Source organism: Leptonychotes weddellii, chromosome 12 (genome assembly GCF_054177405.1).
Source record: "Leptonychotes weddellii isolate Sample4059 chromosome 12, ASM5417740v2, whole genome shotgun sequence".
Classification (NCBI taxonomy): domain Eukaryota; kingdom Metazoa; phylum Chordata; class Mammalia; order Carnivora; family Phocidae; genus Leptonychotes; species Leptonychotes weddellii.
Window position 1 is genome coordinate 44,785,566 of NC_138380.1, and position 27,754 is coordinate 44,813,319.

At 42.5% G+C, this 27,754-nt stretch overlaps 1 protein-coding gene and 1 long non-coding RNA gene across 3 annotated transcripts in view; one reads left to right on the plus strand and one right to left on the minus strand.

The window, feature by feature from the left end:
* Positions 1-40: 40 nt before the first annotated feature.
* LOC115940324 (uncharacterized) lies at positions 41-27,173 on the plus strand. Its single transcript, XR_014139283.1, has 3 exons — positions 41-333; positions 19,764-19,883; positions 26,564-27,173. It is a non-coding gene; the product is annotated as an uncharacterized LOC115940324 (long non-coding RNA).
* SNX10 (sorting nexin 10) overlaps positions 24,248-27,754 on the minus strand; it is a 46,999-nt gene continuing 43,492 nt past the window's right edge. For both annotated transcript variants that reach the window (XM_081800372.1, XM_081800373.1), the window contains 2 exons: positions 26,509-26,721; positions 24,248-26,052 (listed from right to left, as the gene is read on the minus strand). In XM_081800372.1, the coding sequence (XP_081656498.1) occupies positions 25,971-26,052; positions 26,509-26,721 (295 nt within the window). In that variant the 3' untranslated portion in view covers positions 24,248-25,970. The remainder of the gene's footprint in view (positions 26,053-26,508; positions 26,722-27,754) is intronic.

The window sequence follows — 27,754 nt, forward strand, 5'->3', positions numbered from 1 at the left end:
TATTTGAATATCAGGCTCTGCCACACTCCGGGCGCCGCTGACAACTTCATTACCTCCGCGTATAAAAATGACTGCTGGCGAATGCAAATGGCTCGCCCGTCTCGGCCGCCTGCCTCCGCTCTGCCGCCGGCTGCGGGCGGAGGCCCCGGGAGCCGCCGCCGCCCGACCTGACGAACGGCCCGCGGCGGGGCCGGCTCCTCCTCCTGCGCCCCCGCGCCGCCGGGACCCGGGACCCCCGCCCGACGCCGGCTCCGAGGGCCGCGGGGGAGGCCGTTTGGGAAGAGAAACGGGGGCGGGGGCGGCTGAGAACTGCAGATCTACTAAGATGTGCTCGTGAGTGTTAAGCAAATGCCCTGCCTCTTAACTGTCGTCTCATTAATGTATGGCAATGCCGGGAAAACAGTACTCGGTGGATGGGATTCGTAACCTTGAACCCTGATGGAAGAGGTTGGACCCCACTGGTCCCCGCCCGCCCTGCCTGGTGATTAATTTGGACGAAAGCATCCCTAATGCCCCCATTTGCGCCTCCTGAGCCAGCAGGCGGCTCCCTGCTCCCCAGGCCTTAGGGTGCACCTGCCACCAGGACGAGGCCGCATCACTGTGCGCAACCTCTCTCCCAATCCAGGTGGGAATAGAGGCAAGTCTTGGACAGAAGGAAAAACAGTCCTTACAGAGCCTCCCTCCCTCCTTTGGCATATAGAAGGAGAGGAGAACTCACTCCCTAGCAAGAAGTCACCTCCTGCCTCGTGACAGCTTCAGTTATTACATGGGGACTCCTTGTGAGCTCCTCTAGAGCAGGAGCTAGGTCATTTTTATTGATAACATCAACGATAGTGAACATCTGCTGAGGACTTACTATATGCAAAACATTATGCCCACTCCTTTATCTAAATCACTTTATTTTTGCCACAACAACCCTACTGCTCTCCTGAAAACCGAGGCTTATGGAAGCCTTACAAGAGGCCCAGGGGAACCAGCAGGAAGGGGTGGAGATGGGATGGGAAAGTAGGCCTGCTCCCAACAGAGCCTGTGTTCCCAACCATTCTGCAATATTCATTTTATGTGTCTTTCTTGCAGCTGACACTGCTGTTCTGCACCCCCTTCCTTCAACTCCCCAATCCCTCCAAGACAGTCCTCTCCCTTGTGGCCCGGGAGTAAATCCCAAATCTGTTACAATCAACCTGTTCTTTTGTCAGGGGCTTGGTTGAGAAAAGAACATGTGACCAGTCCTGGCCAATGTCATGGGAGGGGACATCTGCTGGGGGCTTCTGGGAAGTGCTTCCTTGCTCCAAAATAAGGGACACACCGAAGCGCTTCCCGTTTCTTCTGCTGGAAGATAGCCTGGTGCTGTGTATAGTTGTGTCTACCACCTGGTAACCATGGAGTAGCCAGGCAGCAAAACTACTCTTTGTGGAGATAGATTTGCAAGATTCAGTGATGCGGGCAGGCTGAGTCCAAGGACCCAGAGGGAGGGTCCCACAGGACCAGCCAAGAGAGTCCCTGGCTTTATACATGATAGAAATCAAACGCAAGCCAGAGAAAGTGAAAGCAGTTTATTGACTAGCGTGAGTGACAGAGGGTAGCAGACAGAGTGTCTGGGAGACTCGGGAAGGAAAGGAGAGTGAGTCTCGTCATCACTTGGGGTGAGGGGTTTATACTGGAGAGGGGTCTAGGGTACGTGTTGCTTCAGGAATCGAGGACAGGGTCCAGTCAAAGGCTAGTGTCAGGTGAACAATAGGTGTTACTCCGTAAATTACTGAAGGTAGGAGTGTTGATGCCAGCGTCAGCTGAGGTTTGCTTGAAGCTAATATCTGGGAACATGTTAGGGATCCGTCTCTTCTTCCATGTTTTGAAGCCTAAGACAAAACTCAGAGAACGATTAACGGTCTTGCTTCCCCCTTGAAGTGGGAACATAGCTTCTTTGGCTTACTCAGAGGCAAAATATGGAACATGAGTAAGTAGGTCCTAGCAGAAAACCAGCAGAGATGGAGCCTTTCTAAAATGGAGTCCCTTCAGCTTCCCAACCTCCTCAGAACACTTAATAAGAGAGCTAAAGTTTAGGAAAGTCTCACTCTAGTCCCATCTCTACCGGCAGTGAAATCATGCTGCCGCATGTTTACTCAGGACTGTATTTAAGTTAATTCCTTTTTGGAACGACAGAAAATATGAAGAAGTAAACAAATGAAAAACGCCAGAAATTTGGTCATGTCTCTTCCCTGTTCTCTTTCCCTTTCTTCATCAGTAAAATAACTGAAGAGGGTCTGCTCCAGACACTTAAAATGGAAACTCACACTTCCAACTCTTCCTGGGCCCTCACCTCCAACCTCATTCAGTCTCAAGGCTCTAAGCAGTTTTTCCCCAACTCCCTTTGCCTTTAAGGCAGTCCTTTGGCTACACAGGTGAGGTATCTCTTCCCTCCCAGAGCATCAGACCCTCCATCTAACTGTCCTGCACACACACATACAGGGGTCTGAGCTTTGAAATGTTTTCTGCTGTCCTTCAAGCAGTCTTTTTAGGGAATTCGTGTCTGGTTTTGGACATTTTCAAACACAATGGCTACTTAACCAGTCACTTAGTTTCCTTCGGCAGCCGCCTTAAAACATAGAATCCAAATTAGAACAGAAAGTTGATTTTTATTGTTTGTTTCATTAAAACCATGCACACTCTTCATTAAAATATGCAAAAAAATATACAAAATCCATGCTATATGCTTTAACAATCCATCCAGAATCAATCGGGTGACTGGCTCCAATATCTCTCGTATTTCCCTCCACTGAGGAAAAGAAGCCCTGACTCATTAGCAAGACATTCCGGTGGTGCCACAGTCTGCACCTAGCCAGCTCTAGCCTTATCTGTCTGCCATCATATACTCCTAAATCATGCTCTTGCATTTCGTCTTCCAAGACATACACTTTAGTATGTTCATTGCACACGCTGTCTAGAATGCCCTTGAACCCCATCTCCAACTATTCAAATACCACTGCTCTTTCCAGGTCCAGATTAAATACCTCCTCTTCCAAAAATCCTTTCCCATTCCTCATATTTTGTGACACAAAATTTTGTTACCTAGTGTTTGTTCTCAGTAATATTTAGCATATGTTCTGAGTGTATTGACACCCAGTGATATAATAAAGTTTCTTGCACCTCTTGTTTTCATTAGGGTAACTTGGACATAAGTAATAGAAAACCTGTCCCTACTAGTTCAAGCAACAAGGAAAATGTAGTATCTCATGGAGGAAGTCTCAAGGTGGCAGGTGCTGAGGCTGATTAATTCAGTGGCTCCATAATGTTAGTGTTGTCAGGGACCCAAGCCGTCCTCGGCTTGTTGATCTTGTCCTTAGCTAGTTCTCCTCAGGGTCTCAAAATGGCTACTGTAGTTCCAGGCATCACCTCAAGACATGCTAAAGACCAGCCAAAAAAGTGGGACTGTTCTTACCTTTAATTTCTTCTGAAGAGTAGGAAAATTATACCAGAAAATTATCTCAGAAGATTTTTTTCTCGTATGTCGTTAGCCAGAATTGGATCCCATGCCTATCTCTAAACTTTTACTGGCAAGGGAGATAGGATTATCATTACTGATGACTAACCAGGATTTATCCCTGAGTTATACTGGGGGGTGGGGAGAGGCAGGGGATAGGACAGGGCACTATCAAAACAAAAGGTAAATTTTAGCTAGTCTCCCAGTCATCTATTATGCATACAAACCCTCCAAAAGCTTATTGGCTTACAAAAACTATTTTTCTCAAGATTCTGGACTGGGTGAGGAGAGGGGTAATTCCCAAGGAAGGAGGGAGGTTTGGTGGGTAGGCAACCAAAAGTATCTCTTTCATGCAACTTATGATGGTTTATTTGAAAGTCAGAAATAGTCACATTTATATTATTCTTTTGGTTGTTCTTTCTACAAAATATGTGTTCAAAATGGTATATGTTAATTTAGTCAGTAACAAGTTGATTGGCTAATTCAACTGATAATTTTCTTCGTGGGTGGTAAAATGATGTTTGGTCTTCCCTAAATAATGAGCCATGTTATGGACTCCACATAGGGGTTTGCCTTTAATAACATTAATGCTTGACTGGATTAAGCCATTTGTGCCCTAAATTCTATAGACTGTAGACATCTGAGAATTAAGGTCAGAAGGATAGCAAATAATTCCTTTGATAATTTGATAAGTGGATTATTCACCATCAGAATATTACCCTTTTGAAAATGTGTAAATCACAAGCTTTTGAGGATAAAATTATTAAGTAAGCATTCCCCCCCTTTTAATCAGGGCAGGTAGGAAATCGCAACATAACAGTCTTTGTTTTGTAAAGTCACTTCCTTGCCCTAAATAGGCCTTCCAATTCTCTTTTAACTTTCATATGTGTGAGGCAAGAAATTCTTTAGTGGTGGCTATAGTTAGATTCCTATCATTTACTAAAATAATACATGGGCTTCCTTTTGTGATGATATCTTCCATCTTCTAATAAATGTATAACTGCCTCTATAACAATACCCAGTCAGATGATGAATGTTCGTATAATAATTCTACCTCTCTCCCCCATTTTTTTTTTCAAGAAGCTCATGGAACTGCTTGCACAAAATCAGATGTATTTCAGCATCATCTCTGTGAATCATAGACCATGAGGGTCGGAATCACAGCCCTCTAATCTGATAAGTGAAGAAAGTGAGGCCCTAGAGTTCAGAGAACCTTCTGGAAGTTGCCAGGCCAGTCAGTGGCAGAGTAGGATCTCATCATCTTGTTTTCTGGTTGATTGTCCTCTACACCACACCCTGCTATTAATGATTAACATTAAGGACAGAACTAACTCTAACCAGGTTATCAAGTCAAAGTCCTGAATAAGAGTAGGCTTTGGGGCACCTGAGAAGCTCCATGGGTTAAGCCTCCGACTCTTGATTTCGATCAGGTCATGATCTGATCTCACGGTCGAGGGATCAAGCTCCACATGGGGCTCTGCACTAAGTGAGAAGTCTGCTTCTCCCCTCCCGTTCCCTCTGCCCCTCCCCCCCAGTCCTACACGCTCTCCACCCCCCAAATAAATAAATAAATCTTTAATGGAAGAGTGGGCACCCACTCAGCCAGGTCCCTGCAGGGGCAGGGTCTGGATTATATCCTCCAGGTGTACTCTAACCCCCAGCCCGGTACTACCTACATCCCGACCCACAGGTACCTAAGGTCTCCTCAAGTCCCTGTTTCAATACGTGTCCCAGCAGCCCACGCAAACCCAGGGTGCAAGGAATGTCCTTGACAAGGTGCTTCCCTCCTCCACTCCTTCTCAGCGTGAGAAGAAAGGGACAAACAGAAGAACACATCTGTAATGCATTGCTTGCCCTCATAGTACCATCTCGGTGAAGTTAAAGCCAAACTTTAAGAATAGAATCTTCCAATTCAGTCATAAAAGTGGGTTTTTACTTCTCAATGTTAGTTGTATCTTACCCCTTCAATAATTGTTTGGATTTAGACACCCTGGGCCTGTATTTTTTCAATATAGAATTATTCCGTTTGTGGCATTCACTCACACCCACAACTCATTTGTTCAAATCGTACATTTCTGAACAGCAGAAAGGAAAATGTGCTCCAATTCACTAATATTCTTAAACAATTAAAGCACAACTAAGAAAATGAAGCCTAATTTCTCCTCTTCATCCCTTGCTTCCTCTTCTTCTTTGACCAACAATTGCTATAATCCACACTAATGAGGTAGACTGTGTTAAGAATTTTCTTCACTTAACATTTCTCATTATTAATAAATTTTACACTGACAGCTATAAAGTGAACACTTTGGATTTATGCACCTAACCTAATTACATATGCTGCATGTACGCATTTCATTATTTACTTGACAGATTCATTCCTTGATATCATAAATAATTAAACAAGAATCAAATATTAACAATCAGATACATGTTAATTCTCCTCAAATCTGTAGAAACAAACTATATTTTTATCTTCAGTTCAACAAGCACTGATTAAAATTTCTTCATTAGGCAAATTTCATAAGCAAAGTTCTTGATGTACTTTTCTTACTTTCACTGAAAATTAAACCTGGAACAGATTATTTCAGGATTACTTCATGGGGAAAAAAAAATGAATATAACAGTATTTCTAACAAGCCATTGGATTCGTAATCTTTCTCAAGCACGGCTGTATCTTATATATGAAACATTAATCTGCGTGTTTGTTAGGAATTTTCAAATATGGGTTTTATTATAAGCCAGGAGACAGCACCATATGGGTTGCAGGTAGTGTATTACCAGAGCTTCTTGTCTAGTGAGATGATGGTTTTAACCAAACAATAATTTTATAACTTGTTTAAAGAATAATATCTAGGGGCGCCTGGGTGGCTCAGTTGGTTAGGCGACTGCCTTCGGCTCAGGTCATGATCCTGGAGTCCCGGGATCGAGTCCCGCATCGGGCTCCCTGCTCGGCAGGGGGTCTGCTTCTCCCTCTGACCCTCCCCCCTCTCATGCTCTCTCTCTCATTCTCTCTCTCAAATAAATAAAAAAATCTTTAAAAAAAAAAAAAAAGAAGAATATCTAGCCATTATGGATAACGGTAGAACTAAATTTATTGGGGCTGAAAATTCACCCTGAGGTCACAGTATAGCCATTGCTTTTTCTGCTTTAATGAGCTAGGTTTAAGAATTTTTTATTCAAGTATATCAACATCTTCATTGATCAAAGTATTCTCACATTTTATCAAATTTGCTTTGGGAGAGCATACCATACAATTTCATCATTTAAAAAATATTAAAGATTCATAGATAGCCACATTATTCATAATACAAGATTAATGCCAGGCTGACAGGTTTTTGTAAAGATCTGACTCTTTTTTTTTCTAAGTGCATATACCATATCTATGTGAAATGTACCTCTGATGTTGCATATTGATTACTCCCTTCTCTTCTCTTCTGATGCTAAAGAGAGAATATTATGGAATGATGGTCAGGGTTAGTGTGTCTCTGACCTACACATGTACTATTAATAATTTATGAGCTGATTTAAAATCAGCACCAAGAAACCAACTGAGGACCACAGCCGTTGCCTGGAATGACATACACCCGGGGTTGAAAGCACGTGCACCCGAATTTTGAGGTTCCGTTAAAATATACAAAGAGATACAAATGCTCTAAGTGCCAGAGCTAACTGAATGGAAGGAAGCCATGCTTCTTTGTTAGAAATTTCAAGTAGCTACATTTATCTTGTTTCATCCTGTCCTTTCTGTGACATTAGATTTCCTCTTTAAATTATTTAATTAGATTGTCAAGTGAGCTCATAGCGTCTAAAAACATCAGAGAATCTAAATTCAAGGAATAGGGAGGTATATAAAGCAAAAAGATGAGCGCTTTCTTCTTATTTCCCCCATGCTTTCACACGCAGAGGTTGTCTGATGAGTATCCTTCCAGACTGTTCTAGGCTCACTTAAGGATAGAGGAGATGGGGAGGAGGAGTTCCCCCTACCCTCAAAAACGGTATCACACTCTACTTACTGTGCTGCAATTTGCCTTCTTCACTCAACAGTCTATCAAAGACATGCCCTGTATCAGCACATACATTTGTAGCTCACATTGTAAACAACAGTATAGTGCTCCATTTTATGGAGGTGACGTGGTCCATTTATCCTTTCCCTCATTAACAGAGTGCTAAGCTGTCTCCGATTTTTCACGATTAAAAAACAGTGCCACATACACTGAACATACATGCTTATGCACTTGCTCAGCTGTTTCACTGAGAGCACCAAAAGTGGAATGGCTAGGTCAGTAACTGATTTTTACAATCTCCTTGATCCAGAGCTCCTGGCCAGCTCAGTCAGTAGGGCATGTGACTCTTGATCTCAGGGTCATGAGTTCGAGCCTTGCATTGGGTGTAGAGCTTACTTAAAAAAAAACAAAAACAAACACTAAAATCTCCTTAATCCATTAATTAGGCAAGGATAAATAAATATTCCTCTTTAGGGTTTAAGTATAACAACATTGCATTAATAGGTTTGCACATAACATTTAAGTCCATTTTCTTAGAAGTATAGTTTTAAAACTTGAATAATATGAAATAATTTAGGAAAAGATCATCTAAAGTTTTAATTACATTAATTTCATGTGTGAGTAGCTTTATGCAAAAGCAAACTAAAGTCTAAGTTGTTCCTCGTGTTTTCACAGTATGTCATCCAGCCACACGTCTGTCTGTATTATTTTTAATATCAACACCCAAAGCAGCCAGTCTTCATTTTAGCAATGTTACATGTAACGAACACTTTTAAAGTGGGTTCATGGAGATTGACAACTGTTAAACTACTGAATTTTTTTTTTAAATATATCCAAAGGATTTTATGTGTAAAAACATTTCATCCACAAAATCTAATTAAAAACAGTATTGTTATGTTTTTTGGAAACCATCACAAGTTAAGTATATTTGTAAAATTCTCTGCTTTTCCCCTAAATTGTTTGAAGCTTTCTACAAACAGTGTAATGGTTACCTAGTGTGTCTGTCAAGTTCCATTATATGAAGTAGAATATGCTTTCAGAAAAGATGCCTTGCATCTGATGACAAGCACTTCCTATCTGCTAGGATTCATAAAAATTGCAACATTGATCATTTCATGTAGAGATTTTCTTTCACAAGAAGATAAAGGGAAACCTTGTTATGCCAAATGACTTACTAGTCAAAAGTATCCGGGACACTGAAACCTGGAAACTAGTTAATGGTTTGTAACAAGTCAGAAATAAAGATGTTCAACCAAGAAAATGACATTAAGCAGCACTGGCTACAAGAGAAAAGAGCAGCCTGTCAGAATCATGCAAGGGCTGTGGTGACAGGTAGACAATAAAATGGGATGACACCCATTTCTCTCACTGGAGGTGTTTTCAACAGCTTTCTCTTGAGAGTTTCCATGCACTTCCTTTGCAGGCGACCTTCCCTCTAAAAATGGCAGCGGACCCGTTGGAGGTCTTACTAAAATTCTCCTTCTGTGTTATAAAATATGTTATGTAAGACAGATGGCTGTAGCTGAAGAGTTAATTCTTCATTGCGTAAAGGCAAGTGGGGACAACGGTCTTTCCAGTAAGGCAGCTCCTCGGGTGACATATCCCAGCAATACTGCAAGGTAGGCATCATGAAACAGGAAATGAGTCGGGGAAAGTCAGTCCACAGCACCACCTAAAATGGTGGACAGCACGAATCCAAACAGAAGCAGCATGGCACATAATTAATATTTCATACTCAGATTGGTAGCCATTATATCTGCAAATGAATTCCACATACTAGCTTAAATCTCCACAGTTTATAGTCCAACAGCCCCATTAGGATGAACACTGTTTTCATTTTTAAGAGACAATTTTCTTTCATTTACCCTCATCACAAAACCGCAATGGTAAGAGTATACCTCTACTTACCTCACTATGGGCTGTGAAGGCGATGTCATCGAGGAACAGAAAGAAAGCAAAGCACCCAACTAAGTCCCCAATGGGTTCTTTAATACCAGCAATTTCGAGGAATGAATCTACCTGATCTAAAATAATACTATCGATGTTTTTTACTTAACCCCGTTCTACTGTAAAGTTATATCATTTCATACATGTCTATTTAAAGTGTTATAATACCACTGAACTAATTTCCAGTAGAGTAATAGCTATTAGTCTAAACCATTTCTCTTTTTAAAATTCTATTTCCAACATATTTTTAAGTTGTATGACAAAATAAACATTTCATAACCCTTTGCAGCTAAGTTTTTTTTCTACTAATGTCATTTCAACCGGTGGGAGGTCTATATTTTCCACACTGCAGTTCTACATCTAAAATGATTTCTGATATAGATTAGCTGTCCCTTAGCTATGAAAGACAAAATCTTAGTGTCTTTAACCCTGTCTTATTTGACAGCAAGCACATATCTACCTGAAATGGAAAGCAAATATTTGTTCTTTTCATACAGCTGTCAGTGCAAACTTGGGTTGTTTAGAAACCTGTTCACACGCACAGAATTGGTGTTTAATACATGACATATGATAAAAGGTCGATAGGTAAAATCAAAGATTATTTAAAAGAGTTGACACACATTTTCAGAACAGAAGGTGATGGTGTTATGCCATAAATTATATAGTCCATTGACAATGCGAACTTCATTGCGCATTCATTTGATTGTTTGTTTAAGAAAACAGGTTTGATTCAGTTGCTCGCTTGCCAGAGTATCAACTTTGGGTCCGCTCGCAGGGATAGGTATAAGAAAATGTTGTTTGTTACTCTAAAATATTTCCAGTTAAAGTTGCTTTTCAGCTCTTTCTTCCAGGGGACTTTCTAATAGCTAATGGGAACATATTCTGAAGTCAGGCAAGCTGAGCATTCCTGATATTACGGCCACCTAACCGCGCCCCCCCCAACCCTAGGCACACCACCCAACAAAGTCAAGCTTCTGCTTTAAGAAACTGGCGGCTCCTGAGTATGCAGGAGCAGTGATTGACCAAAAGATGCTTTCAGGGGTAAATTTACTTTCCTCCTGCCTCCAGGATTTGCCCTATCCTGGGGCCAAACTTCACCTGCCCCTAGACCCACTCTGTTCTGAAGCCCCAAGGACAGAACTGTTCTGCTTCCTGTGGACAGCGTCCCATCTGCTGAACACACATTTTAATAAGTAAACTCTATTTCCAGGGAAATACCTATTGGTATTAACAAGAAAATAGCATCTCTCTACAAGATTCTCTGAAAAGAAATCCTGTCAATGCCACTCATTCTACCTTCAAAGACAAGTCCCTGTAATTACTTTCTCCTCTTCGTTTCCTTGTCTGGATAAAGCAACAAGATCAAGAGAGCCTATCCATTTTCCCCAGATACCTTCTAAAATGTGCGTCTGCTTTGCAGGCTGGGATCAGAAATTTCATTATCTGTATTTGTATTAGTAATTCACTGCACAAAGAGAACAGGGGGCAGAGGAGGAGAGCAAGCATGGAAGCAAACATCAGACAGACAATTGTATATATGCAAATGCTTGCAAATTTCCACCAGCATCTCCATATCTATAACCAAGCAACATGGAAGCCTATTCATCCCTCATCTTCTTTGCTGCCAAATATGGTTGTGGTTTTGGAGGAGAATATTGAGAAAACGTTGAACTTTCAGCCACCGGGGCTGAAATCTAACTCAAAGCCTACTACATGAAAGGCGAAATATAAAATGCATAAATATAATCAGTGATTTTCTAGAAAGACATGAGATATGCAACCTCCTGGCTACAGAGGGTGGGAAACAATATGCTCTGGGAGGGGGCAGGGGAAGGAAATCGTTGCATGCAGCTCTCTAGGCCAATTGACAGGGAACTGAAATGTTGCCTCTTGGCTTGGGGTTGTGTATTTGCGTAAGCAGCCTGAGCAAGAAGGGGCATGGAAAACCGGAATCAGGCATGATGAAGAAAATGCCCCAAATTTGAATTCATAAATACAATGTACTCCCTTTCAAATGAGTATCCATGGTGATTGAAAAATGACAGCAGGACTCATCATGTATTTTGTCTTGAAATCAGTTAGTCCCAAATAATAATGGTTCTAGAAATTTTCGTGACTTTCTTTATTCTTATACATAGATTCTACTCACTGCAAATCAGTAATAAGAGTAATAATTCACACATACACATTCATTTCATATGCAGTAATTCAGCTCACTTTCACAATCATGCTCTGGGGGAGGATCGGTATTATACTCATTGTACAGGTGAAGAAAGCAAAGCTCAGATGTTCAGAGATTTTCATCACTAATAAATGACAGGACTGGAACTCAAATTCTCCTGATCTCCTGAGCCCCAGGTGCCACCACATTATGCTGCTGAGCAACACTATCAAAGAGAATTCATTGCAAACGTAATGGAAATGGCCATTTTTTTTAACCTCTCAGCAACATCTGACCCTGCTGCCCACTCCTGCCTTCTTGAAACCCTCTGCTTCCTTTATTCTTGGGAATTGCTCTTTATTGATTTGCCTTCTGCCTCTTAGACTTTCTCAATCTCTTCCAAGATTTCCTCTTCCTTGGCCTTCTGTCCCCTTCTCTTAATTTCTGCCTCATAGACTTTCTCAATCTCTTCCAAGATTTCCTCTTCCTTGGCCTTCTGTCCCCTTCTCTTAATTTCCACGAGCAATCTCGTCCACTTCTATTCTTTCATTTATTCATTCAACAAATATCTTTTAGGCACCTCCTGTGTGCGACACACTCGTCTGGCCACAGGGGATAGCACAGTGAACAACAGTGAGCTCCCTGCACAAACCAAGTTTATATTGTTGGGTGGGTGCAGAAGAGACAGATAAAAACAAATAGATAAGTAACATGGATATAGGTGGTGAGTGCTGTGGAAAATCTAAAGCAAAGACGAGGAATAGGGAGGGACAGGGTAAGGGAGTCGAGAGGAGATTGCAATTTGGGGTCAAGGCAGGCCTCACTGACTAGACATTTGTGCAGAGATGACCTCTGTCGATCTCCTCTCAGATGATTCCAAATTTCCATCTTTGACCTCTCTGCTGATTCCAACCCCACGCTGGCACTTCCAAACACACCATCTCTTCCTGTACCCCCGCCCCCAAGTCATCACCGCCACACCTGAATTCACCCTCCCCTCCTCTTCCTCCTGCACCTGTGTGCCCCCAACTCTGATTAACAGCACTGCCCGCCCCTTACATCACAAATGCACAGTCAATAAATGTGTAAGGGGCACCTTCGAGGCAAGTGCACTATTCTAGGTGCTAAGAGAATAGATTGATCAGTAAGAGCCATTTTCTTCTTTTTTTTTTTTTTTAAAGATTTTATTTATTTATTTGACAGAGAAGAGAGACACAGCGAGAGAGGGAACACAAGCAGGGGGAGTGGGAGAGGGAGAAGCAGGCTCCCCGCAGAGCAGGGAGCCCGATGCGGGACTCGATCCCAGGACCCTGGGATCATGACCTGAGCTGAAGGCAGTCGCTTAACCAACTGAGCCACCCAGGCGCCCAAGAGCCATTTTCTTCTTGAGAGCAGTGTCTAGGGAAATCATATAGGGAAATGACTTAGGATTTATAAAGAGACCTGTGTTCAATTCCAACTCTTCCATTAATTAGCAGTAGGTTCATCTCTACGCTGGGGATAATGGTACCTACTCCTATTAATGTTATAGGGATTAAACTCAGCAATGCCAGGAAAGTGAGCCAGTGAGTGAATGAATGAATAAATCAATGAATGGTGTTCTTCCTGCAGTGCTTGAGGTGGAAAGTACTTAAGAGGTTTGCGATGATGCCATCAAGACCCATTCTCTTATGTCTAAGCTCTGTTCTCTTTCGTGTGGCCTCATTCTCAGGCAGGCTCCCCTGACAGTGGCAAGATGGCATCCCAGAGTGCCAGGCTTGCACCAGCGCCCAGTCACTCCAGAGCATGAAAGAGTTTCTTTTCTTTTCTCCATGACCGCACAAAAATCATTGGTTCTGCTAGAGTCATGTACCCACTCCTGAGCCAGTCACTTGGGCCAGGGAAATACCGTTGCTCTGACTGGCCAGGCATGGAGGCTGAATCAGCCCCACTCGGACCTGAGAGCGAAGAGGGGTGGCCCCTGAGGAAAAGCAGACAAGACATTCTGTCTTGTATTATGGTTAGATGCTTCCATGTGTATCTGCCCTCAGATGGAAAGCCCCTGAGAACAAGGACCATCCGTTTGTTATCATTGTGTCCCCGAGATCCAGGACAATCCTTGAATATTCATTCAACAAATATCTTTTAGGTACAAGCTCAATAAATGTTTCTTGGCATGAATTGATTCATTAAACTAGTTTAAACGAGTTCTTTTGCTCATTTTAAGTTCTGTGGTGTCTCGTTCTTTTTATTACCTGAAGATACATAAGGTCTTAAACAGGCATACACCTTTTAACACCTTACAAGACAGGATTCCAACAGCAGAAGCAAATAAACCATCTTGGTAATTTACATATATATTGACTCTCCTCCAAAATCATTATCTCAGCTAATTTCACACAGGTGAGAAAAAAGCAAGATTCTGTGATGCCTTTGGAAGCCACTTCATTTTGCTGTTCTGTTTTTGTTCAGCAAATGTTGCGTTTGCTAAACAGTCACAAGCGTCAGACTCACTAGAGCCTTTCCCAGGCTATCACTATGCCAGTGTCATCATTTGGATTTTACTGCAGCCTAGAAATGTCCTTAGTCTTCCCTTGAGCTATTTCACTTCGATCTCTGTGGCCTCTCTCAAGGACCCCCTGCCCCAAGTCCTGTGATCTCAAGTGTGGCATTTTCTCCTCTGTCCAGGGCACACAGCCACCCCCTGGACGCTCTGCCCAGTCTTGCTTACAGCTACATGTGGCCAGGTGACCGAGTTCTTACCAAGAGACACACGGCGACATCAGCAACTTCCAGATAGCTCCTTAAAGGGGTTTGAGATTTGATTTAAAATAATCCAGCAAAGGAGGAAGGCATATTCAGAGGACGTAAATGGTGTAAGTTCCACCACAGGGAGGTGACTTTGAGTGATGGGCCCATGGGAGTGTATTATACTCCATTATCTTTACATGTGTGTATGCTTGAGGATTTCTATCGACAAATAAATCAAAATAAATGAAAATGCAACACATTAATTAAATAAATTAATTAAAAGGTGCTTTGCCCCAGTTGTTCTCGCCTTTCCATCTTTAAGCTAGACACAGGAGTGAATGGGGCAATGTTGGAAAGTACTCGTCGAGGATGGCAGGGCCACACCACCAGCCTGGGTCCCTGAATGATTTCCTGGGGCAGCGCTTGCCTACCTGTGGTGGAGAGTTCCTGAAAGAGACATCGATTTCTCGCTCATTGGAGCCACTGCTCCTTGGGCTCTCTTTATTATGATGACAGTGTTCTCTCCATAACCCCAGCTCCTGATTTACTTACATTCTATATCAAAACAGTCTCCTTTCCTCTAACAGACAGTATAATTCACCTGCCTTCACCACTCTTTTACCTTTTTCCGGTTCTCTTCGGAGTCAGAAGCATGACACAACTCAGTACACGTCCACTATGGCTACGTCTTTGCTCCTCTGGGGGGGCCAGCTCCACAAGCACCTCGACTACACTAAGACAACCTGACGTTAAATTGCTCACGATCCACCTCACTGTCGAAACCCTTGCGGAAATGCCATGTTTGCGCTTGGACGTCTACTATTTACCACAGTTATGGACAAACTTGATTCAGAAAAGGACCATAAATTATTACAGCAAAACTTAGCATGAAATAGTCATGTTGAGAACATTTCAACTAGAACATAAAAGGTTGGCTGTTCTTCCCCACATAAAATATGGTTGTATTCTATGGGGCGCCTGGGTGGCTCAGTCGTTAAGCGTCTGCCTTCGGCTCAGGTCATGATCCCGGGGTCCGGGGATCGAATCCCACACCTGGCTCCCTGCTCCGTGGGAAGCCTGCTTCTCCCTCTTCCTTCGCCTGCCGCTCCCCCTGCTTGTGCTCGCTCTCTCCTGCTATCTCTCTCACTCTGTCAAATAAATAAATCAAATCTAAAATATATATACACACACCCTGTAGGCTGCATCCACCCCATTGACATGGCAGCCTTCCCCTGCGCAGATCCGGCTCGGTCCCACACCGCTCGCACGACTTCGCAATTTGTGTGCTTGGAGGGCATACCCCCTCCAGAGGCAAAGTTTCGGCCCTTCCCTGGCCTCACCCAGGCTTCTGACGCATTGACCCCGAGCTCAAGGGAGCCGGCCACAGACTGGGCCTCAAGGGTAGCCTGAGGCACATGGATTTAAAATAATTTTCTAGGGGCGCCTGGGCGGCTCAGTCGTTAAGCGTCTGCCTTTGGCTCAGGTCATGATCCCAGGGTCCTGGGCAGGAAGCCTGCTTCTCCCTCTCCCACTCCCCCTGCTTGTGTTCCCTCTCCCACTCCCCCTGCTTATGTTCCCTGTCTCGCTGTGTCTCTCTCTGTCAAATAAATAAATAAAATCTTTAGGAAAAAAATAAATAATTTTCTAAAAAGAGCTGTTAATCCTTGTAGTGGATTACCAAAGGTCAGTCTCTTTCTCCAGTGGTCCTTAGAAATAAGGTTGATTTTCACATCGTGGCTTTAGGTAAATTCCCCTGAAGGTCAGAGGATGAAATTGGTAGACCTACAGAGAGGAAAGTACAAAGGGGATGCAAACTACCGTTTGTTATTATTGAACCTAAAACAATTAGGAGTTTCAAGCAGCTGTATTGGCAGGGGTAGCCTATGGGGTTCCTCTGCTCACTTCCGTGAAGGGAGAACAATACCTTGTGAGTAGAGCCAGCCGGCTCCCACCTTCGTCCCCAGCATACCCACGGCCCCATGCCCACCCCCCACCCCCCACCATCACCCAGCCCCCGGCTCCCCTGCCCCCGCTCGGCAGAAGTCTGTCTTTGCCTCACTACTCAGGCTCTGCCTGTGCAGGCTGGAATTAGCGTGGGCAGGACCCAAGAGGATCGGAGATTGTCCTCACCCATTTACACGACAGAAGAGCAAGGGATGGATATGACAGGATAGAGAGGAGGGGCAGAAAGACAAGAGCCAGTGTGGGCTGGGATGTGGAAGTCTGGACAGTCACTGAAGTTGTCAGAAGTTAAAAAAAAAAACTGACAAGGAATGTGAGGGGCGTGTGTGTGTGTGTGTGTGTGTGTGTGTGAGATAGACCGAGACAGAAAGTTTGGGGGCTAAAATTAGATTCTTTTGGTGTTTTTTAGGAGACTTCAGTAAAACTCTAAATTACTTTTCAGTTCCTCTTTAAAAGTCTGTCTGGGCTTCAGCTTAATCAGGGCTATATGACAGAACAGTAGCCAAACGGAGAAAATGCTAGCCAGTCCACATAGTCAGCTCTTCCCACTTGAAATCGCCCATCAGTTTTCAGATGTCACGCTACTGTTTACACCCTGCACTGGGCACAGTGTCTTATCAGAAACAAATTGACCAAAAGAAATATTTGATCAAAATGTTTCATTGAATGGTCTCGTTGATCAAAGAAAAAAGTCATCTTGAGCAAAGCATTTCTTGACTGCCACGCAGACGTTATGAATGGACAATCATGTTACCATCTCAAGGCCCACTACAGTCAAGAAATGAGAAACAGAGGCGCTGTAACAGAGGGTTCTCATGCACCCTCAGGACGATCAAAGTTTCCAAGTTCAAGGAGGTAAACAGCCCTGAATTACCTCCTCCCGCTCCCCAAGCTCTTCTTCTTTTCCTGGTTCTGCCACAGGAAAGGGGCCTGAAGAGGGTCTGCAGGCCTTTCGCCCACCCCATGGCAGTAATTCATCATTGCCTCTAGAATGCGCTCCGTATCAAACTGTAGGCTGGTGCTGGGTGGTAGGGGGTAGGAGGCAGAGATAAAAGGCAGTCCTCACCCTCCAGGAGCTTCTGCCTGAACAGAGGAACGGACAGACAGGTGACCCACCCTGCAGAGCAAGGGGGAGAAGTGTTGCCAGAAAGGCACGTGGGGACATGAGGTTGGTCGTGGGTCTTGTTGCACAAAGGGTGTGGTCAGAGTCGACATCAGTCATCAGTGCATAGGAGACAGAACACGAGTCCTGAATAAGTAGTAGGAATTAGCCAAGCAAAAAGGCATTGGAAGGGAAAACGGAAAGACCCTTCCAAGCAGAGGGAATGTGCAGTGACTTCATCACTGCTGGCCTCACCCCTGGCCTCACGTTGTATCATTATCCTCATGCTATAAACGAAGAAACAAATTCCATAAGGTTAAGTGACCTATTCCCCGGTCACTTATCTTATAAGCAGTGAAACTAAGATTTAAACTTAGTACCATACTCCCTGCCTCTTTATAGAACTTGCTCTCTGAAGGGGAATCCTTCTTATTTAGTGATACTCACATATTCCTCACACCCTACCTCAGGAACACCTAGGGTGAAAGCAAGTGCCTTTTACTCATTCTGGGAAGAGGTCCAAACTATTACAGATTCAAAAATCATAGAATTTTAGATTCTCTTCTTCAAATCAGTTTAAGGAAATTGCATAAAGAAGCCCCCCCACCCCCGGCCCCTCTCACACACAAATACTTAAGAGATTCACAGTGTATATTAATATACGAAAGGCACTGACAAGTCCTGCAGAAAAAAAAAATTAATGTTAAATTTTGTTTAACACAATGTGTCTAAAATATAACTGACTATGGAAACCTTCAACCTACCTCCTCTTTTTTCTTTTTAAACAACACTTATTAACACCTTTAAAGACATTCTGCATTCTGTATCCAATCTTCTTATTGCAGTGATGAGGATACTGCAGTCCAGAGGGCTTGGGAGCTCCCTCTGAGTATGTGCTAGTAGTGGAGCCAGAACTCAGTTCACCAGACTTCCTTCCAGTCAACACTCTCTCTGACAAATCATGCTTCAATATGTCCATTCCATACTTCCAGTACATAAACAGTATGCACAGCACATAAGTTGATAACCTTGTAATTGTCAACTTACAAATTACCCTTTACAAAAAAATACAAAGAAATCCGTAAGTGAGAGCTGAGATCATGTATACAAGTTTGAAGTGTGTTTATATACACTATTAATCGCCCTTGTCATGGTTTATATTAGTTATCCAAGTCTTGCTGATATCAACTGTTGATCTTCACAGCCTTCCCACTGAAATACTAATACCAATAACAACTACTAGCTCTCTCAATGAGAAGGATAACATTAATATATTGATGCCAATTTCTAGGGTTTATCTTTATGCATTCACTTAAATGGAACCAAAGCTGAAGAAATCAGTCGTTAACAAGATAATCACAAAACAAATCTTTGTACCAAGTGCTGTGTTGCTAGATCAAATCCTATTATTACTAACTAAAAAGAAAATTCTTTACTTGGCAATTCAGTTGGAATCCAGACAGCACAAAAAAGGGAGGCGGGGAGGAGGAGTGGAAATCTTTTTCTTTTGTGAAGATTTATGTTATAACAATATTTGTTATATAAAAATTTAAGTTTTGCTTGAATGAAAGTTTTTTAAAGGTAATATACAAGTGAAAAAACGCATTTCAAGAGTAGTCAGTGCCCAACTTTGGAGAGTATTTATGAATAATAATGTATTGAGAAAGGTCAATTGGGCTTTCTGTCTAAAAAGTTAAATATTCAGTGCCTGCTTCTGCATTTGTTACCAAAGACTTCTTTATCGGTACAAGGAGGCAAATGATACCCTGAAAATGTTTTAAATGTGCAACTCTGCTTATCTTCCTGTATTAATGATCCCTACGGCGGTTGTTATATTAACCTTCTCACACAGCACAGCAAGAGGGGAAAAGTACTGTGAAAGGAAGGAAAAGAAAAGACATTTAGTTTAATCTTGAGACCCTTTTTTCAACCTAGCCATTTTCTGATTGTCAAGGGGGAAAAATGAAAGTTAGGTTTTTACTGGGTTTTCTTAAAATCTCAAAAAAGAAATTAGACATTTCCAAAGGGGTGATTCACTAGACATCATATACTGTGAAGGGGACAGAGATTAGATGATCAAATGAAAGTCTCATTACGTGAGTTCTGGGTTTCGTGAGGTCCATGAAAGAGCTCTGAGCAGGAGACAGTGAGTGGCTCCTGAGAAAGCCAGGCTCTCCCTCAAGGCTCTGAATTGCCCATTAGTGACTATGACATTACAAGAAACATCGTTTGCCCCTCAGAGGACTTCTGTATCCTTCCTCATACAGTCTCTGTGTTCACATAGAGGAAATTCAAAGGCTCTGTCTTTTCAGCCCTTTTAACTTTGACAACAATACCAAACCTGACCCTGAGACCCCTCTACCTTCTCATTCTTTCAAGGTGCTTGGGAAACCACCTAACTTTATGATTGAAATTAATGTTTCCATTCGACTGCAAATGCTGGAGCTCAACACACATGCCAGCAGAGTGAACACAAGCCCCTTCGGCTTCTTCAGCCAGGTAATACGGCTCTTCCTTTTTTTTTTTTTTCCATTATCCCTTTAATGCAGAGCAGGGCTACTGATTACAAAGAGGCAGTTTGACTCCAGCAATAGGTCTTCTTCACTAATCCTCACTGTCATGGAAATTCCAGCTGCTACAAAAATAAGAGGTTCAATCCATATTTGCCAGCTCTAATATGAAATCTGTCAGAGCCCAAATTAATGAGTTCCAAATTCCTTACATCATGATAACAGGTTAAGACTGGTCAATTAATTACATAAATCCTTCCCGATTCATTGTGCGTTTGCAGTCCAGATTGTGTCTTACATTACTCCATGACACAAGGCCTTTTGGCTCCTGTTGTTCTGCAGAAAGGCCCCATTTAAGTGGAGGCTGCCTGCCACGGCAAAATGTTAAATGTCACACGTTAAATTTGTACTTTTCTGTAATTGCTTTTGTTAAAAAAAAAAAAAAATTTAAATTAAAGCACAGGGCTCCCAGTACACCACAGTGCAGACGGCTGGGATGGTACCGAATGGATCCCCAGGTGCGCAAGTAGCTACCTTTTACCTCCAAAGGTTCGTGTGTCTCTGTGCCAGGTGCTTGGTAGGCAGTGGAACCCAGAACATGCATATGTGCGGAAATAAACCAAGTTTCCCCAGGATCTATGGCAGCAAAAATATATATTTGGAAGATTCTTTTCTTTATGAAAGGATTAAAATACCTTTCTTTACATAGCCAGATTCCCTTTTGTCTACCAGCAAAAGTTAGATGAAACACTGTTGATCTAATCACCTGTTCAGGAGCCTGCATTGTACAAGTGAGTGTGTGTTACACTTGTGTAGGTCTTGGCCTCCAAAAAGATGTTGCTGATGGCTTTGCTATTTGGATTTGTAACTGGTACACATCTACAGAGGGAAAATCATTGAGGATTAAGATCTCAAAGGAGTTCAAGAATCATCCAAGTCAAAAGTTTTCCTTTTTAAAACATCAAAATGAGCTTGGAATCACAGCTCATTTGAACTAGACCTAGAACTGTGGACTTCAGCTTCCTAGGGCGGCCGGTCTTCACCCCAGTACCGTTCCTCGTGGAATGGACTTGCATGGGCCTAGGGGCTCGGTATTGAATGGAACCAGTCCCCGGATGCTTCCTGCATCAGGGGGATTCTGCGAATACACGAACGAGCAGAGGATACTCCTCAACACGGACTGAAATCTATGTGGGGCGCAGGTTCCTTCCACCTGGAACCCCTAACACCACTCCACCACTCGGACAACCAGCCAGACCCCAGGCGGCGCGTTCTCGGGCGGGCAGCTGCCGCCGTGGCGCTGTCCCGGCAGCGCCCCCCTCTGTCCTCCGGCGGCCTTGCACTTGGTTATGCCACCGGCCGCGCGCCTCTTTTTTCCGGGCGAAGAACACCGCCCCGCTTCTGGGCCCGCAGCCTAAAGCGGTGGAGGACTTGTGTCTCCCCGCCTGTTCCTCACCCCCCCCTCCCCCGCACACACAGACATTAAACTCTGACCCAGGGCCGTTTGTGGACCCGGAGGCACGCGCTTCTACCCCCGAGGCCCAGTCCCGCCACCAAGCGCGACTGTCCCCTCCCTCTCCAAACGGGGGGAGGGGAGTTAAGGAGACGGCGCGTCCGCCCGGCAGGCTGTGAGGTCCTGGCGAGACTGGAGAGGAAAGAGGTTAACTAATGGGTGCGGTGCGTGCGCAGATAACACACAGGGAGCGCGCGGGTTGTGCCCCAGCCTCGCCGCGACCCCGGGGCGGCATGCCGTCGCCCCCTTTCTCGCACCGGCCGGCGGGGCCGGGGGCCGCAGCGCCGCGAGCATCTGCAGAACAAAGACCCCGGTCTAGACCGCGACAACAACGCCGCCGCCGCCTCCCCCGGCTCCGGCGCGGCCGACCCCGACCCAGCCGTCCCGAAACCCACCGAAGCGGCGCGGTCGCGGCTCCACGCGCGCTCACAAACCCAGCGGGGCCCCAGGAGACCACAGAGCCCGGAGGCCTGGGGCGGGGGGTAGGGGAGCATCGCTGTTCAAAGCTCCCTCCCACACCAACCCCCCCCCCCGAGGTCCCTCTGCATTCTCGTTTTCTTATTTTCCAAGCAGCCAGAGTTGTCATTTGCACATTGGGAAGGGGGCCTCGTGGTGCCCACGTTGGCAGCAGGTGGGGCAGGGGAGAGGGCGCTGCAGGTTTGTGCTGTAAATCGCTGTCCTTCTGCGGTTGTTGTTTCCACTCACCACCCACCGCCGCCCCCCCACCCGGGTTTTCTTTTTTTTTCCCTCCCTTTCTTTCCGCAGCGCAGTTGCTATGGGTTACCAGGGCGGTTGCCATGGGTTACCGGACCGAGGCCGACTGGCTCGCTACCTGCCACCCAGTCGCCGCCGCAGCCGCCGCCGGCGGAGCGCCCGGGCGGGAGGCGGCGGGAGCGCGCGTGTGCGGGACGCGGCGCGAGGGAGTGTGCGCGAGCCGCCGAGGCGCCGCAGCCAACAGGCGGCCGAGGGTGCAGCGGCGGGAGCGCCACCGCCAGTGGGGTGGGGGCAAAGCTATAAAGAAGACCCAGAGGTAAGAAACTAACAAAAACACAACCACAAGTTATGCCCGTGCTGCGTCGCTACAGCAGCCAAGACAAGCGGTGTGGGGTTTGGGATGAATCTACACTTCTGTGGGGGGGCAGAAAGGGTATTTTCCTCTTTGGCAGAAGCCATTTGCATAGTGTCTTTAGACTAGAGTTTACATTCAGCAGAAAACTGTGGCTGAATTTTTTTTCCCCTCTTCTCTTCTCTATCTTGAAAAGAAGTCTTTGGAATTTTGGAGAAAGAGAAGAGGATCATTAACTACCAGGGTTTACGCAGCTAAAATAAATTAGTGTCCAATGCAGTGTTCATAATAATGATCTAGAAAAGTTTGCAACAAGAGTGAAGAGCAATTGTGTCTGACTTCAAGGGACAATGGTGACTCGTTTGTGAGATGCATATGGCAAAGAACGGAGGCAAAATCCTTTGTAAATATTTCAAATTTTAAAGAAATTGTTGCTTACTTCCATTCTTCTACAATTTTTGAACTCCCTCTATTATAGTGTGTTAATGTCTTAGGACTTTTATTTGCAAAGAAAATTGTATCTCTGCTTTGAATGTCACCCTGCGGTAATTAATTTCAGACGGCATTTCTTTTTGAAAATGTGTTTATATATAATAAAGTAAGAAAATGTCTATATTCCAAACAAAAAGAGAAAATTATGTTGAAATAAATAATTTTCTCCACTGAAAAGATGCTACATTGAACTCATAGGACACTGACTAAGCAATTTAAATATTAAGAGGAAAACTATTTAGAAACAGAATAAGCTTTTGTTATTTTTGTCTTAAAACTGTAGGGGCCTTTCGTGGAAAAGGGTCTTCTTGATAGCTGAAATACCGAAAACTGTATTTGTACCACAGTAGCTCAATAATGATGAACCCTTAAGGCACCAAAAAAACAGAGTTCAAAACAGCATTCAATTTTCTGTTGGATATAACGGTAATTATGAGTAGGCTAAGTAAATTTGTTTATGTTCTTAATAGCCATAAAAGAAATTTTTATTCTTTTACCTTACCATAGTAAGGTTATGGCATATCACTTGTTTGTATTTAATTATTCAATAAAATGTGCATTAGGCTTGAAAAGCTCCTGCAAGATACTTAATATCTTAAGGGACATAACTACTTAAAAATAAACATTTCTGTTTTTCCTTAATAATTTTTAAAAACCTGAAATTTTAACTGGAATCCAAATCACTTTCTTCCAAGTGAGACTTTAAAGAAGCCCTAAGTAACAGGTTGTTGACTTTCATTTTTGACACCTCTGGGTTATGTAAAAAATCAGTTCTCAAACAAAACACATAAAATGGTTTTAGAGGTGAATCGATTTACCCTTTCAGAATTAGCCAGGGAAATACAGTTTTGCTGTATGTAAATCATAAAGCATCCAAGATTAGAATTCTTTAAATTTAAGTTCCATTAAAGACAGTTTTAAATAAACATCTATTTAATTTAGTTACTTAGTAATTATGTTCTTTTCCTTGAGAAAGCTTTATAAAAATATGCCAGAGAAAAATAAGGAACTAGAACAAAGCCAGAAAGCCATCGGGGGTTGAAGTTCACCTAAATAGCTCAGCTGCAGAAAATGAGTTTTAAGAAGCCAGTGCTGAGATACTACAACCCCCAAACCAAGATGGTTTGAGCCTCCAATGTGCACAACCGTAGTGACTATTAAACCAAGTCTTACCGAAGTTTCTCATTAAAATTTACTGCTGGTTCAAAAACACACTGAATTTAGGTGTAAGTCAGAAGAAATCTATCCTCTTCTATAGAATAAGTGAGCCAACAAACTGAACTTGATTTTTTCACGTTTAATGTGAAAACGATGATCTTATGAAGTTTACACACCACAGTAGTAGGCATACTTAATGTCAATTTTGATGGCTATGTTACATCATCTAAAAATAATATGACAATCGGTGGCACCTTACATGCTTTTCAAAAACTTGTAAAACAGAAATAATGTGAATTCAAATACACATTGCCAGCAAGCTAAGGATCGCTCTTAAATGACTGGATGGCAAACTTCACATGTTAGCAAGATAAAAAGAAATTGCTAAATCTTTTTTCCCCTGTATTAAAATAACGAGTCTTAGATGATAAAGTGACAAGATCCAAGATACATTAAATCAAAATATTTACAAAAGCTCAATAATGTTTTGGACCAAACAAAAACAAGAAGGAAAAATTAAGATCATTCTTATTCTAAATTTAATTTTTTTCTGTTCTTAGTTATGAGCATTTCAAAGACTTTTTAATAATACAGTAACTTTTAAATTCCCAGTTAAAATAAAATGAGGTGAGGTAACATTTAATTAAAGCAACAGGTTATTCCGGTTATGTAAAAATATCTTCCTGGTGGTTTCAGAGATATTTCATACCATTCAGTGAAGAAGAAACTTGGATAATTATCTCAAGAAAATGCTGCCTCATCTGAAATTTGAAGTTCAGTGTAGTTTATCTAAGACCTTTTATCTTTGGGCCACTAAAAAAGAAGACATTTTATTAAATGATACCAATCCTCAGGCGGATACAAGAAAGAAAGGACTTTTTAAAAATGAGTAATTCTTAAATTAGCAAGTTGATATTCTTTTCTAAATTACGGGACTATTTGTTGATAAACTTACTAATTTTTATAAGATTCCACTTCTAACTTGAAAATAAATGACAAAGAACCACCATTGACACTGAACGTTACCTAGTGATAAGAAATTGCACATTTAGTCCGAAAATAGTTAACCCGTAAATTCTAATCACACAACAATAATGAAAACAAACTATTTGTTTCCAGAAACCATGTGTGAATGAATCTGGACAATGAAAATGTATTTCTGAATCTATATACTGCAAATATAAGCAACATGACTAGCACTATTTCTGTTATTGTCTAAGACGTCAACATTATTTTAACATGTCTCTATTCATAAGGTACACTTTTCCATCTAAGTAGGACATAAAATACCGGAAAGGTGAAGCTTCTTAAAATATTTCAGTCAAACACCCAAAAGCAAAAAGTGTCTTTCCCAGTGCAGGGGAGGAGCCCACAAAATACCAGCCACATGTCTGCAGAGGCGGCCTGGTCTATGCCGTCAGGCTCCACAGTGGTTAAGATCACACAGGCTGTGTTCATGCGAACACTGTACCACGGATACAAGAAGGAAAGCGCTATCTGGATTTTTAAATGCAGGCTACCTATATACCTATTTTTTAAAATTGAGTAAAACCAAGTAGGTGTTTCTAAACGTACCTAACATTTCATCCCAGGGCAGGATCTTGTTTTTGCCCATAATGTTTGCCTCGAAAGGGGACTTGCATTCACAGGCCTTTTAGCTTTTTACAGAAGCTGAGCCAGAATAAGACAACATAAAAATAACTAATAAACAATGCAACATCTTTAAGAATTTAAATACCTAATGTCATGACAGTGAGCTTTAGGTAAGGATATATTATTAGCAAGCTTTCTTCTCCATGAGTGGACATCATTTGCTCTTCCTAAGATGGTAACGTGAGAATTATTTTTCAGGATTCCTGTGGAGCGGTGCTCATTTTACATCCGTGTGAACTACTGTCATCACTGCTGTGTCCAAACCCAGAGGATGAACTGGGAAAGAAGAGAGGGGGAAAATAATAAAAAGAGGAAATTGGTTTTCACAACACACTCAAAGCCTGAGTAACAGAGGAGAACTTTAATTATCTCCAGTCACAAAAGAGAGACAGGAAATTTGGACTTTTAATTAGCCATTTGGAGTGCAGTTGGATATTTTTTTAGCCAGATAATTTAAACGCGAATAATTCAAGTCTGACTAAATGAAAGTCACATAATCAGAATGCAGATAATTGAATTTCTACTGCATTCATTAATTCAGTGTGGAGGTGTGTGTGAAGACTGCTATGATGAGCTGTCACAGCTCAATAAAATCTCAGTCAATTAATTTTTTCATTATCTTAGTATTACATCAACAAAAAAGTGAAGTGTGTCTATATGTCTACACACACGCATATGTGCACTCTGTATTCTACAAACACATACACATTACATCGAAATGCAAGGAAATACCTTTCTGAATCATAATCTATATCGTTTTCTTTTTTTCCTTCTTCGTCTTCTTCAGGGAAACGCCGGTTCATCAAGGCAAACTTGTGAATGGCGTCTTCTACGGAGTACTTAGTCTGCCCAGAAACGCAAGCCTCGATGTCTTCCGAATTCAGATGGCTCTGCAGGAAGAGGTGGAGACAGCTATCTGAGAGCAGGAGTGCATTCTGGAGGACCCTGTGTGAGAGGAAAAGGGAGAAATGATCAGTGGTCGGGGATGGACAATTAGAGGGTGAGGAGAGAGCAACACGTTAGAAGGGTGGCCACCGAAGTCCTCTCTCCACTGGGCAAACTTTGCATCAATGAAAGACTTTGCCTATTAAAAGGATCAAAGCATATGTTAACTTTTTATTCAATTATTTGGAAATTTAGGTGAGTAAAAACATGGAGCTAATAGTTAAGAACATCTGTTAAAAGAATAACTTCAAGGACATTTCTTCAATTTAACCATCTGTTATGACCATGTGGATTAACTATGGAAAGATTTTGCTTATGGTCATAGAAATGTGTGCTACTCAAAAAAATTTTTTCACTGCCAACCAGCAGGTCGGTTCTGTGATCTTTTTGGCAAAGCTGTCATGAAACATCAGAACTTTCAACGACTATTAAAAATTGTATTAAAAAGCCAATATGTCTCTCAGCATGTTTTACATTTTAAAACTTTACAAGTGTGCTTATGTACATGTTTACAAGGGCTGGGTTGAGAGCTGGCTTTTTTGGAAAACCTAAGATGGACTAGAAATCTCCATAATCTTCCATGGCACTGTGTTTCTAGTTGTTAAAATAAGCCACCAAATAAAATTACTCCAATGATTTTACCATATATACACTTAAAATACGATAATTTTGTGCTAAGTACATTCTAGCCTTCCTACATTCAAGGTCAAAGTTTACAAAGACAGTACAGATTTCAACCAGGGCATCAGAACTACATGGAAAACTAAAAAACAACTCCAACAATTCTGTACCTGCTCAAATTCATATTATCACCGAATGTTTTTTTTTTTTTTTTCTGAAATGCATGTTTCAGAACAGGAAATTAAGCCAAAGTACACCCTTATTTTTAAATAAAAACTGGTTTTACCTTTTTAGGAAAGATCTTGATGTATGATAATTTCGTCTCTATGAATAGTTCAGTAATGATATATTACGAGGCACTCGGGCCCAACAGAGGGGACAAAACTAAAACACGAAAACCCGAGGATAATTT